General features: G+C 34.7%; 1 protein-coding gene across 5 annotated transcripts in view; it reads right to left on the bottom strand.

Annotated features, from left to right (window-relative positions):
* The window catches only part of LOC135219410 (endoplasmic reticulum membrane sensor NFE2L1-like), a 565,440-nt gene that overhangs the window by 30,555 nt on the left and 518,916 nt on the right, over positions 1–15,969 (bottom strand). For all 5 annotated transcript variants that reach the window (XM_064256165.1, XM_064256164.1, XM_064256162.1 and 2 more), the window contains one exon: positions 15,507–15,680. In XM_064256165.1, coding sequence (XP_064112235.1) covers positions 15,507–15,680 — 174 coding nt within the window. The remainder of the gene's footprint in view (positions 1–15,506; positions 15,681–15,969) is intronic.

Here is a 15,969-nt window from a genome sequence, read left to right as displayed (position 1 = left end):
ACTTGACGGGGAGAGATGCGTCCTTACGTCTCGTAGGAGGATGTTCCGTTGTTTCCCACGATTTAACTAAATCGGCTAACCTTCCTTGCATTTCTTTAAGGAAGTTCTTAGTCTCTGTTTCCTGACGGGAAGTCTGAGCAAGCGGAGAACGAAGACGAGAAGGATTGCTACGACGAGAAACTCGATCCTGAGGTCTACGATAAGGAGAAGATACAGGAGAGGCTGCCCCGGATTCAGAAGGAGGGCTCCTATCCGGAGAACCGCCGTCTACATGAAGTCTTGCGTCCTGTCTTGACCTAAAAGTTCTCCTCCTTTTAAACGGAATCACATCTTCCTCGTCACTAGATGAGAAAATCTCGGGGCTACTCCACCGCTCTTGAGGGTCAAGCTCATCTTGAGAAGACGTAGGTCTATGCGTCCTCTTCAGAGGACGCGATTCTTCCGCATAACGTCGATACCTGCCTGACGCAGAACTATCTGTAGAGGAAAAACACTTCCCAGTGTCGCCTTTTCTATGACGCACTGCTGCAGCCTGGGACGCAACAGGACTGCCTGAAGGGACGACTGATCGTAAGGGAATCCCTCTCGCCTCCCTTCGACTGTCGACATGCCTTCTCCCTTGGGTCTGGGAGCTTGGCAGAGGCCTAGGTCTAGGAGCACGAGAGAGACGATCAGCCGCCCCCTCCACTACACTGACACTCTCAAACGTACCCACTTTGTCTGTAAGACGCTGAATCTGATCGCCCATTGACGCAAGGGCGGCAAACACTTTCACATAATTAGTATCCTCAGAAACAGCAGCAGGCGCAGGAGAAACCTGAGGAGAAGGAATAACAACTTCTACTTGGGAAGGAGGGGGAGAATTAACAGAAGTATTCAAGGCCTTACTAGAAGAGCCTGACCTCTCACTCCGAGACACCGATCTCCTTACTCTATCCTTTTCTAGTCTCTCAACATATTTCGTGAAAGTCTTCCACTCCTTCTCATTTAAACTTTCACACTCATTACATCTATTATCCCAAGTACACATACCCTCTCTACACTTCTTCTAAACCAGAATCAGACATTATAAGAACTTCCAAACGCGATTGCCAATCCAACTTTCCAATACGATACCCAATAATCCATCAAAGTACAGCGAAAGTCAGCTAACGAGTTCGAAATTCTAGCAGGGAACCCACAACGATGTTGCCGGTTCAGCTGGCAGAAAAAATCTGACGAAAATGGGAATGATTCCGAGCACCAGCGCCACGGGAGCGGGGTGGCGATCACCTGAACTACCAGTGATCTAGCGGTTGCCGCGAGTTTTGAAAATTCTGCCAGTGCGAACAGAGAATATAGCTATATATATACCTGCCAGGTAAGTGTCATACATGAACATGAAGGTTATGGCACAATTTGCTACAGTACCATCATATACTAAAGCAAAGAGGCTGTGTGCTATGACTGTTGAATACAGTTAAATCAAAAGTATTGTGGTCAAGTTTACAGTAACACAGAGTTAAATAGGATACATAATGTAAAAAGTAAAATCATATGTAGTATTGCAGTATTAACCAAACACCTGCACACTTGTGATAAATACCATTTTTTATTAAACATTCTGAAATATCAGTGATAATAGACCTGCAGGCCATGCAATTGTTGGGTACCACTGATACACTCTACATCTGGAATATCTCACAGCAATACAGACTAATCAAAGGTCTCCTATAGGCCATACCAAAACATCATTTCACACAAAAAAAAAAATGTATAGCAATAGACAATAATTAAATATTTCCAATATTTTGTCATACTAAGTCTTTAAAAACTTAAAAAGACTATCAATTAAATAGCTGAGGTATGGGTCAGGTGTGGGGAATGCATCCTAGCCAAGGGAGCATTTACATTAATAACTGAGGTGGTCTAGTTCATCATTAAACCACCACAGCCAGATCTTGATCTGGTGCATTCAATGGCAGTACGCTGGCAAAGGTTCTACAATAGGCATACAATTTTTACGAGTACTTATGGATTTTCATAACATTCTGCCTTTAATACCAGAAGTTCTGACTCCAATGCTTCACCAACAATAGCTAATCAATAATACTCACAACAGCCTATAATGTTAACTTTACTTTCCTTCACCAATTACTTTAATAACAAAACAATTTCAAGTCTGGTAACAAAGAACTTTCTTACCTGGAACTAATTTGGCGAATGTACTGTAAAAACTGAAACATTCACGAACTTGTGGTTGGCACACAGCAGGGGAGCTCTCTTCACTTCCACCCATCTTCTAATATCTCATTTATTCAAAACAAAGGTGTCAGATTATTTCCACCCAGCTAAGGTTAGACCTATCCTTTGCAAACTATTCTTGATAACATTGTCCCTTCGCTATCCAGATCCCAGATATATTTTTTAGGGAACATTTTAAATTCTGCAGTAGGGGAATTGGGCTATTGGAGTTTTGTCCTGATGCCACATCTTATAGCTCTGGCTAGCCTGACATAGGTATGCCTTACCAGGATGGCATGGGATGGCTAACTGAATAAAGATTAAGCTAAATACACTTAGCTAGTTTGGAATAAATGTGGGCAGGAAACCCTTCCTCTATCTTTGATGAATGTCATGAAGGCATCTAGGCTGGGCTTGGCTACAAGAAGACATGAAAGCCTAACCCATTAAAGGAAAGCAAAGCACAGCCTAAATCTGAGCATTCACATTCTCCATTTGGCATAAAATAAGGCTAGTTTATCAAGGGGTGACAATTACTGATTATGCTGATGATAAGGTCCCACTATAGTAACTGAATTAGAATAGGCTACAAACCAGGAGGTATTGGCCTAAATGCAAATACTAATACTTCTCGACCTTAGGCTATCCGTTCCAACTACCTTGAGATGATAACCTTGGATATCGCCAACAATTACATTGTTAATCAAACCTAATCATCAACCTGATAAATTTAAAATGCCAGAAATACAACTAGTAGTGGTGACCACTACACGGGAAAGCAATCCCAGATGACTCAGCAGCCGCGACTAGTCCTTACTGCTAATAGCTAGTCTGCTAGCAAAGTCACAAGAAGATTGGCTTCGTCCACCAAGCTTTAACCTTTCTTCTTTCTGCCGATTACCACGATATTTTATTAACAATAACACAATCACACAAGTTACGATATCGTTTGCGAACAGCTGTTGATAAGATAATTTCAACGTGAGTTTCGCCACAATATGCACCAATATTTCAGAAATACTACAACTGACATTAACTGCAATGTTGTTTACTTCTAGTCTTCGTCTGCCTCCTCACATGCAACAGTCGACCAATCATAACATTCCTTGAGTTGCCAGTTGCGGTTATACTATTTTTGTGATATCCAAAGGAATATTCGCCTCTGTGACGTAAAATAACACAACTCATCATTTATTAATCTGGACTACCAAGAGATAAATAAATTTTCAAGAGTAGTAAGGCGATAGAATGTACTTGAGGGAATATGGCAAGATACTGGCGAAGCAAAAAGAAAAAACCTACAGCGCCATCTATTATTGTGAACAGGAGTTGCGTTTCTGCCACGTCATTCTGAGTACAGCGAGCATACCAACTTCTAACTCGAGTGCTTCAAATGTCTTCGCTTTGTTGCTTGTTGAACAAGCGGTCAACGGAGCTCTAAAATAATATTTTGAGCATTATCATCACAAAGTAAGAAAACGCACGCGAGAATATATTCTTGGTGGTTTAATTAATCGGCCGTTCATACTGCATATAACCAGCAAAATCATTTTTATTAATTTAGAATGAATGGCATGTGGTGTGTCAAACGAGTACTTTCTGAATCAAAAGATCATGCCGCTAGAGTGATCACTACAGGTATGTAGTGATCACTACAGGTATGTAGTAGAAAAGAAAAAAAGTATACTACGTTCCGTATGCCTCCTTTTTTTTCAATACAATGATATTTAGTAACAAAAAGCACATGGTCGAACCACATGGTGGTTTTATTTTGTAAGGTAATGCTTAGTTCTGCATTGGAAGTGAACTGTGAACCAATGAGAGAACAGATGCTTTTCAAAGTTTTCATCTGTTTGTAAAGAACTTCGCAAAAAAATCCCCGTATTGTATCATTACTTGGAGATTTTTTTTATAAGTACACAAGCTTAATGATAAATGTTCTCTTATCTTTACCTTTCTATTAAACGTGCAGAATAATGATAATGCACAGTCGACATAATCATACAGACATTGTTTAGGTTTTTACTTGAAAAAGTGATAAAATCGAATGAAAAATTATCTTCACGCGCCTAAACAATTTGTTTTAAGTGTAGCTAAGTTAATTACTTGGTTATCATCCATAATTACCGTAACTATTTATAAATACAGAAAATCATCCCGTCAATGGGTGCATAAGTGTGATTTTTTTTTTTTTTTTTTTTTTTTTTTTTTTTTTTTTTTTTTTTTTTTTTTTTTTTTTTTTTACCTCAAACCAGCAAAACCGAAGTGGCGCACATTTCAATTTAGCTACCAGAACCAGCATTTACCACCAAATTTACCTAGAATATGGTTAGTTATTTACCGGACATTCTCAGAGTTGTATAAATTCCCGAAATTAATTTATACCAATCGTATTACCGCCTCCTAAACGAAGTATTTTTCTGGCAAAGCAAAGCTGCAAGTTAAAAAAAAAAAATAAAAACTACATCAAGGTAAAAGTGATAGCACAAACATTACTGTGGGTTGAACGGAATAAATCACATCATAAATCATGATGGCAAATTTCTCAATATCAAAGAATATATGAAAAGTCACAACCCGTGACAAAAAAATCCTAGTATATTGTATACGATGAAATGAATATAATGCAATTATGAACTCTAAAACCGAGGAAAAAAGTAATTTATAATAAATTGCTCACCACAGATAAGAAGTAGTACAGGAATACATGATAAGCTATAATAACCAGCACGTGTTGTACTGTCTGCCAGAAACCATATACAATTTTTCAAATGTAATGGAGAACTTGAATGCCCAGTGTGGTGAGGCTAACATGTTAAAAGTATTGTAATTCAAGAACACAGCCATGGCATTAGGGAATATATTACGAAAGCTTTATGATGTGCCGAGCAAATGAATAGGACCTGCAGGTTGAACGGAGAGGCCCATACCGAGGGGCCAAAAAGTAAACAAGGACGACGAAAGCAACAACCATGTCTGTCGTTGAATCAGAAGACGTACTTTTTTGGTGCTGGTACGAGTGACAAAATATTAGGAGATGCAGGAAAATTTGTGGCACAGGAACAGGAAGGGGGTGGAACGAAATAGAGAGTAAGAGGGTCAGACCCAAAGGCTGTCTGTTGTTTTACGGACACACTTCTAGTGCTGTTGAGAAACGATGGACTATATGAATGACACACCAAGGTCATTACTTTAGGCTTTTATGTCAACCTTGTGGGACACAATAAGGTGGATTATGAGTACAGACGAATAACTTGGTGCAAAATACTTATTATAAAAAAGTAACCATACTTGACGCTGAAAAAAACTCAGCGCCGATTGTTCACCAATATCTAATCCATTAGAGCTTAACGACAGGAAAAGATACAAGTTCAAATATCTCAATCATGTAAAGAAGAAAATACTGTACTTAGAATACCTTCCACTGAATATTGTTCAATGGCATTGCCATGACGACAAAACTCACATCATTGCTAACATCATCCTTCTTCTAAAAGCTAAACAAATAAGGAAATGAAGAACGACAAAGAATTGTAAAAACTTGGGGACTCCAGAAGATTACGTGCAACAAGATTAAGAAAATTGCGGTTAGAAAGAGTGGCGTTCCTTAAGCACTTCTCTATTACTGCTACTACTACTGCTGGCATATTTAAAAAGAATAGATCGTCATTCATTGATGACTAGAAAAATCATATACAACTGCGATTTAGAAAAAGAAATAGTTTACCAGCTCTTCCGAACACACAACCGAAAATGCGTGTCCATCACTTTTGAGCTTATTATAAAAATGTTTTAAAATTACAAACAAAATTATTAACCCCGGAAATATATTCTGCTTAATGGTCGCTTGGTCTTTTAACACTAGTAATACTTTTCTATTGTGGAAGAGTAGCCAACTACTTTATACGTAAAAGTAAAGCAAGATCCGACCCACTCAATTGAGAGGAAAAATCATTAACCAGCCACGTGCCTATTTAATCCCATTAACTGTAGACATACCGAACCGTTTCCTTTTCGGAAGTTGTATGCATATGGGAGGCTGTGATAGTTCTTGAAAGCACCATCCACCATACTATTCGTGTATAGGTATGTTTATGCTATCGTTTATTTTTCTTTATATGACTTTTTATTTGTTATCTTCTATTCACACTATTTTTTACTTATTTCATATAAGGCAAACCACTCTGTGGGAATTTGTTTGGCAAGTTAATGGCCTAGGAGTTCCATGGGAATGTTGGAATGTTTTGTATATTAAAAATATTAATAATCTGTTGCCCATACTGAATATATATATATATATATATATATATATATATATATATATATATATATATATATATATATCAATATGTTTAATTCTAGCTTTTGACAGATTCTCTAGATGTTAACATAGTCACATTCATGATTGTGGTTAACTAACAACAACCCAATATTATCTACGATTGATACACCCATCAGAAAAAGTGTCTCGTTGAAAGCAGACAATATGCATTCCATTTACTTATACAAACAAAGAGCCACCAAAATATTCATGGCTATTTAATATGTTTATGGCTAAGGTGATAAGGCACGTCAGAGAAAGGACACTTGAAGTAAGCGCAATGTAGTTGGAAAAGAAAATGATCCCTTAAAGAGTGTTAAATGGTTGTTTGCAGATACTACAACCGACCGACGATGGCGATCAGAGACTAGAAACTTGTGAAAGTTTGAAAAGTCTCTACGAGAGGAAAGGGAATTTTGCCGAGTCATACAGTGTAGATAAATGGGAACAAATGTCTTTGTTCAAGGAATATGTAAATCTAAGTGTGGCTGGAGAAGGTGGTGAAATAGAGCATGTGTGATCTAGGAATGGAAAAGAGAGCGAATTATCCGGGGCTACCTGAATATGAGCCCAGTTGGGTTGGAGAACGAGAAAAGGTCGCCGTGATGGTGATTTCAAATGCAAAGGTAGGTGATAGAAATAGACGTATAAAGTAGTTGCTAATTATGGGGTGGGTGCTTGCAGTAAATGAAAGGAAGCGAAACTTGCTCTGAAAAGTATTTGATTGATAGATACATAGCTTCCATACAAAAATATTCATAGTATACCCAGAACAGAGAAAATGGAGGGGGAAATGGCCTATTACATTATTCGTCAGTACTACAGATTAGACTGAAGGGCAGTTGGATGGATGCAGTGGTGATAAGTGCCTAATGTATTATCTAATAATTATGGTACTATAGTTAGATGAGGCAAAATCGCGAATAAAAATGCTTTTCGAATTAACGAGCGAGAGAAAAAATGACTCAAAATATGGCAATACCTGTAATTCAGATAAGTAATTTAAACAAGAATGCTGTACGAATAGCCCATAGGGAGAGTATGAATAGAAAATGAGATGGAGGGTGTTTATGAGGAATTACAAAATTCAAGTTAGGGTTACATGTTTATGAGAAGGATTAAAACAATTCAGTGGCATAATGAAATGACGCTTTTGTTGTAAAAAAAAAAAAAAAACACTGGAAAAGAAGTAAATGTAGTGCAAAGAGACGTAACGAAATAAAAGGTTTCATGAAGTAAAAATATAGTCAGAAATGCAGCTGTAAAACAAAAAGAATATAACACTTGTATACAAGAGGGTTACAAGGTAATCCAGGACAATGCGAGTAAAAAAGTGTGATTCATCACAATTTCAAGGGAAAAGGCCTCAGTAAATAAGCGATATATTGGGATGAAAAATGCAAAGTAAAAGTTTGAGTCAAAGATCTTTGTATAAAAGATGCAATGGAGAAAAGTTGTCTTTAGAGAATAGGGTCTTATGTTACACGAGTTCTAAACAGGTGTTAAATGTAGAGGGGAGATGGTAGGCATACCCGAATGGGCTACAGCAAAAGAGGTTGGAGTGAATTTGGTGTCTGTAAAAGTGACAGGAGCTTTGATATAATTGACGCAATTCAAAGGTTGAATAATGGAACAGTATAACAAGTTGATGGCACTACGAGTTACTGGAGAAAGGAGATAGCAGTGTAACTGACCACGGTGTGTAGGGTGTCTGGGTAAGTGGGGTAAGAAAGAAAAATAGTCCCTTTGAATATGTGATTCTCAACCGCTATGCCACGATACACTTTTGTGCCACAAGACTATTTTAAGTGTGCCGCGAAACATTGTCACGGTACATCGGAAAATACGAAAAATGGGCATAGACTTCAGTTCCACATGAATGAACAGTAAGACTGAAAAACAGATGAGGGTATGCTTAGCGCTCATTTGACCATGTATTGAAGAAGTTGCCAAAAAAAAAGCACACGTTTCACTTTAATAAGCTGTAGATTTGACTGAATAGAAATACTGAAATAAATTAAGTTCATATTTAAATTTTTTTTTTTTTAAAGTCTGGAGTTCCATCTCATAATACTTAAATGTATACTATTTTAAATGCGGTCAAGTTTGCCGGTGGTAAAAAAAAAAAAGGTTGAGAAACACTGGGTTAAATGTTATATAGCAGATTATGGGAAATATTTGAGAATAAAAACCTAGTAAAGCCAGTTTCAATTGTAGAGAATAAGACAGTGAACAGAATCTGATAAAAGAGCAATGTTAGTTTAGACACAAGCGACTGAAGGAAATGGTAAGTACGAGTATGTATGTATGTAAACTGCAACACCATAAACTTGTTTTTGTACCTTTGTTGTACCTACGACCAGATGTGCCAAAGGTTGTGCGTGTACTGTGTACTACTGATGAATATCTAGTTCTAGCCACGAGGAACTGTTAAATAAAATTCCTTTCAATATGAACAATTTAGAATGAGTGAAGTAATCTGGGTGTCACAGTATAGAACTTAGACTATATTTGGTTAATAGTTTCAAATCACTTTAGGCTATATGATCCCTTGTTTTTTTTAAATGCTTTACAGTGGACCCCCGTTGTTTCCGTTCTCAAGATTCGCGGACTCACGTATTCACAGATTTCTCTGTAGACCATGCATATCTACCCATTATACTGTATAAGGGAAATTTGCGTATTCGCGGTATTTTTCTATAGAAAATATCCATAAATGTGTATTTTCATATCAATTTCATGATTAAATACACTTTTTGTGATAAAATTATTAAAAAAACTGGTAGAGGCACTTTTAGTGGGGTTTTCTTGAGTTTGAAGTAACAAAACAGGCAGCTCTTAAAATTTTTAAAGGGGTTCCTAGTATTTGCAAATACGGGGGATCCACTGTACTTATTTCAGAGCGAGTCGGAATAAAGATATTAAATAGTAACAAGAAATTAGCTTTCATCAGAGAAAAAATTCCAAAGAATCTGATTTTTGCGGGAATGTGGAGGGATAAATGTCTAGTATCACCCCAAAAAGTTAGCGCCTCTCAGGGGTGAGCAGCATATTTTTTCGACATCCTTTATCACCACACAATGGCTAAAATAGAAGCATTTTTTTTTTTTACCATAAAATTGGTTAAACAAAAGAAAACTTGAAAACTGCTAATAATATGAAAGTAAACCACAGAAGAACAAAAATTGGAATCATAAAAACATCCAATGCTTCAGTCATTCTCAAATATCCAACAGTTCGGCTGCTATGGCCATTCAAAATTTGAATGATGTCAGATTTAATATTTCGTTCTCTCTGTATCTGGGGAACGGTCATTCATAGGAAAGAAGTTAATAGAAGAAAAAAGATGCAGAATATCAATATACATCATGTGATGCGACTTTCAACTTCATACCTCAAATTATATAGGATATTGCAATTGAAATTTGTTTATCCCAATTTCACAGAAAAAAAAACAAAGGAAAATGTAGTGTTCCTTACGTAACTACAAAACTGTTATTCTTAGGAAAGAGGTTCATGCAAGAAAAAGATGGAGAATATCAAAATACATCATGTGATGGGACTTTTAACTTCATGCCTCAAATTATATAGGAAATATTGCAATTAAAATTTGTTGTATTCATCGTAAAAAATACAAGAAAAAATGTAGCATTCTGTATGTGACTACAAAGTAGTCATTCTAGGAAAAGAGTTCATAGAAGTAATGAGATGCAGAATATCAAAATACGTCATGTGATGTGACTTTTAACTTCATACCTCAAATTATATAAGAGCTATTGCAATTAAATTTTGCTGTATTCATCGTTAAAAAAAATAAGGAAAAATGTACCATTCATTTTGTAACTACAAAATGGTCTTTCCTAGGAAAGAAGTTCATTGAAGAAAAATGATGTAGAATACCAAAATAGATCATGTGATGTAACCTTTAACTTCATACCTCAAACATATGGCAATATTGCAATTAAATTTGGTGAATTATATAGATATATATATATATATATATATATATATATATATATATATACATATATATATATATATATACTATATATATATATATATATATATACATATATATATATATATATATATATATATATATATATATATATATATATATATATATATATATATATATATATATATATATATATTATATATATATATATATATATATTATATATATATATATATATATATATATATTATATATATATATATATATATATATATATATAAATTCACCAAATTTTAATTGCAATATTGCCTATATAATTTGAGGTATGAAGTTAAAGGTTACATCACATGATCTATTTTGGTATTCTACATCATTTTTCTTCAATGAACTTCTTTCCTAGGAAAGACCATTTTGTAGTTACAAAATGAATGGTACATTTTTCCTTATTTTTTTTTTACGATGAATACAGCAATATATATATATATATATATATATATATATATATATATATATATATAATATATATATATATATATATATATATATATATATATATATATATATATATATATATATATAATATATATATATATATATATATATATAGTTCTTTATACATAACTGCAAAACAGTCATTCTTAGAAAAGAAGTTCATAGAAAAAAGTTGTAGAATATCAAAATACACCATCTGATGTAACTTTTAACTTCCTACCTCAAATTCTGTAAGAGATATTGCAATTGAAATTTTAAGTATCTCAATTTCCTTGTAAAATCATAAAAAATATAGCCTTTTTTATGTAACTCACAAATGGTCATTTATTAAAAAAATGCAAGGAATTAAAAAATATTCAGAAATTTAAAGTATATCATATGAGGTAATTTTATCTTAATATCTCTAAATAGATTCACTAATAGTGAATCTATTAAAAATTTTGTGTAAAACTATTTCAACACCCGCTTTATGGTACAAGGGGGCAATCTATGAAAGAAGAACGATCCTCATATAGGTACTATAGTTCTAAAATTATTTGTAATTTTTTAAAGAAAATTTACAACCAATATTATCAAAACTAAATGAGATATATTCATCTTCCTCTGACAAGTCATCATTTATCATTGCTGCTTCTTCATTTGAACAATAGCCACAGCAGACCCACAAGCTGTAACACAAAAGAGTCCCTCTCTTCTACAACTGTACCTCATTGTTTGGCACTGGTTCATGAGGGGCCATATTACCAATAAGCATCTCGGGTTTTAACTTAAGACTTCGATCAAGTTCCCATCCTCTTCCAATTGGGCTTAAAAGATTCAGTATCCAGTTCTTTCCAGATTATTAATTGGAGAAACATTCTCAAAGCATGCTGGATACTGGCATCTTCTGTTGTTGGTAGAATTTCTGGATTGACCTTGCCCTTATGTAATTGTTGGAAAAAATCTGGACTGCCGTTCCTTTTCTAAGGTATTTGTAATACCATATGTAATTTTCATGGTTCAAGTCCCTCCTACTTTAATACTTTCACATGAAGCATGTCTTTTAAAGAATGGCTCAACTATTTCCCTGGGGAATGACCTATGATAGACTTCTTTTTTATTTTTAGCTGGTCAAAAAAGACCATATAAAATTGAATCAATACGAATACTATCTAAAAGGAGTTTCTATTTAAGTATTTTTGGTTGGGCTGTGATGCAGTGTCCAATATTCACAGCCATGCAAAAAAAAAAGAAGTCTATCATAGGTCATTCTCTAGTGAAACAGTTGAGCCATTCATTAAAAAATAAGCTTCATGTGGGAGTATAAGTAAAGTATCATGGATTGGGACAATGAAAATTGCCTATGGTATTACAAATACCTAAGAAAAGGAACAGCAGTCCAGATTTTTCCAACAAGCACATATGGGCAATATCAATCCAGAAATTCTACCACCAACAGAAGACGCCAGTATCCAGCAAGCTCTGAGTGTGCATCGCCAATTAAAAATCTGGAAAGAACTGGGTAATGAAGCTTTATGCCCAATTGAGGAGGATGGGAACTTGATCGAAGTCATAAGTTAAGACCTGAGATGCTTATTAGTAATATAGCCCCTGATGAACTGCTGGAATTAGTATGTTGCAGTTGCAGGGAAAGTGAGAACCAGTGCCAAACAATGAGAAGCAGATGTAGAAGAGAGGGGCTCTTTTATGTTACAGCTTGTGGGGTCTGCGGTGGCACTGTTCAAATGGAGAAGCAGCAATGATAAACGATGACTTGTCAGAGGAAGTTGAAGATATCTCATTTAGTTTTGATAATTTTAGTTGTAGCATTTCTTAACAAATTACAAATAATATTAGAACTGTAGTAGCTATGTGAGGATCTTTGTTCTTTCATATATTGCCCTTGTACACTAAAGTAGGTGTTGAAATTGTTTAAAACAAAATTTGTAATATATTTGCTACATTCAGAGATATTAAGTAGAAAGTTTGATTTATTTAGTATAGTATAGTCATTTTTTTCAAAATTTTCCTTGGATATTTTATTTTCAAATAAATTATCTTTTTTAGATAATGAATTAAGTGCTTATTGTTTAGATATTTCACGATGAAATTGAAATGCGTACTCAAAAACTGAAGTGCAATAAAAGTTAATAATTACCTCATAGGATATATTTTGATATTAGATATTTCATGATGTAATTGAAATACATACACAAAAAAACAATTGGAATATCTCCAATATTATTAGTAATATGAAGTTAATAATTACCTCATACGATATATTTTGATATTCTGAATTTTTTTTTTAATTCCATGCATTTTTTTTAAATAAATGACCATTTGTGAGTTACGTATCACATGATGTATTTTGATATTCTGCAACCTTTTTCTTCTATGAACGTATTTCCTATGAATGAGCATTTTCCAGATAAAGAGAGAAAGAAATATGATTAAATCTGACATTATTCAAATTTTCAATGGCCATAACAACTGAACTATCAGATATTTTGAGACAGGGACTAAAGCATTGGATGAGTTTTTGGGATTCCAACTTTTTTCTTCTAAGCCTTACTTTCATATGATTAAAAGTTTCCAAGTTTTTTTTGTTTCAACATTTTTGTGGTTAAAAAATGCTTCTAGTTTGGTCATTAATGTGTGGCGATAAAGGAGAACGAAAAAAATAGTTTGAAGTAACAGAATAAGCAGTTCTTAGCGTCTTTATAGGGGTTCTAAGCATTTGTGAGCGTGGGGGGTTGTGTGTCTGGAACACATACACATTACCTTTTCTAGGTAGCCCTACTTTAAATATTTGCAGCATCAGAAAAATATTCAAGCATGAAATAATTTCATTGCATTATCCAAGAAAAATAATACTCAATGAGGGCAAAATCAGTTATGCAATATAATAGAATCTGTATGCAATGCATATCACTGCACCTTGCTCAACCACTTAGGTTTGAAGTGACAACTGACTAAGAACCTACTAAGGGTAATGGCCACTGACTCTTAAGTTTGCTCTTCTACAGTTTTCACTGTAATACCATTCGCAAATGTCCCTACCTTAGCACCCATAAGCAATTTAAGCTACAACTTCTCTCTCACAAAAGATGAAAGTCAATGGCTACTTTAAGCTGAGACAGGTTCTCCTCCAACGAAAGTGTTCAACACTAGTCTCATCAGTTCTTGATTGTGACCTAAAAATCCCAAATGCTGTTAGTGTTTCTTTCCTCGTACTCATTCTTGACAAGTGCCTCATAGTCACAGGAAATGGGAAAAAAATATGGGTCATCTAGACACTTCATGATTTTTCTCTGCCCTAACAGAAATATATCTATCTGTTTAGGTCTGGGCTTCTCTTGAGTGCATCCTTAGGTAGTTCAATATCAGAATTCCTTTTGTGAAACACTTCTTTTCTATTTTGCTCTTTTCCCAAATCATTGTTAACTAATGTCATGTAGGATAAACAAGCCATAAATGAGTTTCTCGAGCTAGTACTATAAAGTATAGACCTCAACAATCAAAACATTTAGGCTAAAAAAATTCAGGCTGGTGATGGCCAATCAGTGACATAGCTCACTATCAATCACTTTAACCTCAACCCTATACGAGTTAAAACACTCAACTTACTGATCTAGTTTAACTACCAAATAATAACAACTTTTCCTTCAAGTCCCCTACACTAACCTCTAGGGCACATAATTTCACACAATTTTATATATATTCCTCAAAATTTTTTTGCTTCATTTGAGGTCACAACCTCTTGGATCATGCTCTCCTCAACATGGTTACACTCTTGAGAAATTCAGCTCTGAAGATTCTTGAAATAGATCAATAATTCTCTAAGAACTAGATCAACAAGGATTCTGATAATCATGGTCCTCACCTATGACTGAGTGAAAATGATGCATTAAAAAAATGAAGCATTACATTGATAAAGATGGTGAGCTGAGAAGGTATATGGGACTACTCAAGAGGCATTTCTCCTTACCCTAAAAGAAAATATCTTCCTCTTTGTAAATTCTTAGTCAGTTGTCCTTTCTTGTCAAAGAAACAGACTTCACCGAGGGTGTGATTTACAGCAAGGAAACATGAAATTTAGTTTTAAAATTTTCATTTCGCAACTTTGCATGCTATAAAAGAAAACAGGGCATACTCTACAAGAAAACTGGCATTCAGTAAAATAAAAAATGAAAGGTTCCTAATTAAGGTACCTGTAAGACTTTTCATTATAAGAAATGTCCTGACAGTGCATAGAGTTAGTGAAAGTATTATTTAATATCTATTCACTACTTTTTTTTAAGATACTTTCAAACGAAGATAAGTCATTTGTGTTTCACATAAAATACATTTTGTGAAATACTTAAGTTTTATTCTCAACTCTGCACTTTTCCTATTGATAATTCTGTAGAGCTTATGTTCAGTTGAAATGAAATGTAAGAATGTACTCGTCCTACTGTAAATGTGACACAACATTGATGTGTTCCAATTTACAGGCTAGAAATGTTAAGAAAATTAACATCACAGTGTACTTACCCCCTTGTGAACGGAAGTCCATTGTACACGAAAACTTCATTTCTGAGGGGTCTAGAGCAGTTGCTCCCTCCATAGAAGAAATACCTGGAGGGGGTGGATAGTGGCTTCCATAGCCACTGACATCTCCTCCTACACTGCTACTGCTTCCACTGCTAACACCACCTGCTGGCCCTCCTGACAAACGAAAGCAAACTTTTTACCAGATGTAACTACCAAAACTGGTTTAGCAAATGAACACATAAACTAAAATACAGTACGCAGATCCAAATTAGGACAGATGGACTAAATATTACCGTACATACTGAAAGTCTTCAATTTTTCAAAATTAGAAAACATAATTCCTAAGAAAATATATTTTTTCACTTCGATTTCACATATGCCACCCAATATTCATTAAATGTTTTATAGTGAGATAATATGCATCTTACTTAAACTGAAATGCAACACTTCATATACTACATGG

Source organism: Macrobrachium nipponense, chromosome 1 (assembly GCF_015104395.2).
Source record: "Macrobrachium nipponense isolate FS-2020 chromosome 1, ASM1510439v2, whole genome shotgun sequence".
Taxonomy (NCBI): domain Eukaryota; kingdom Metazoa; phylum Arthropoda; class Malacostraca; order Decapoda; family Palaemonidae; genus Macrobrachium; species Macrobrachium nipponense.
This window is presented reverse-complemented; position numbering and strand designations above follow the sequence as displayed.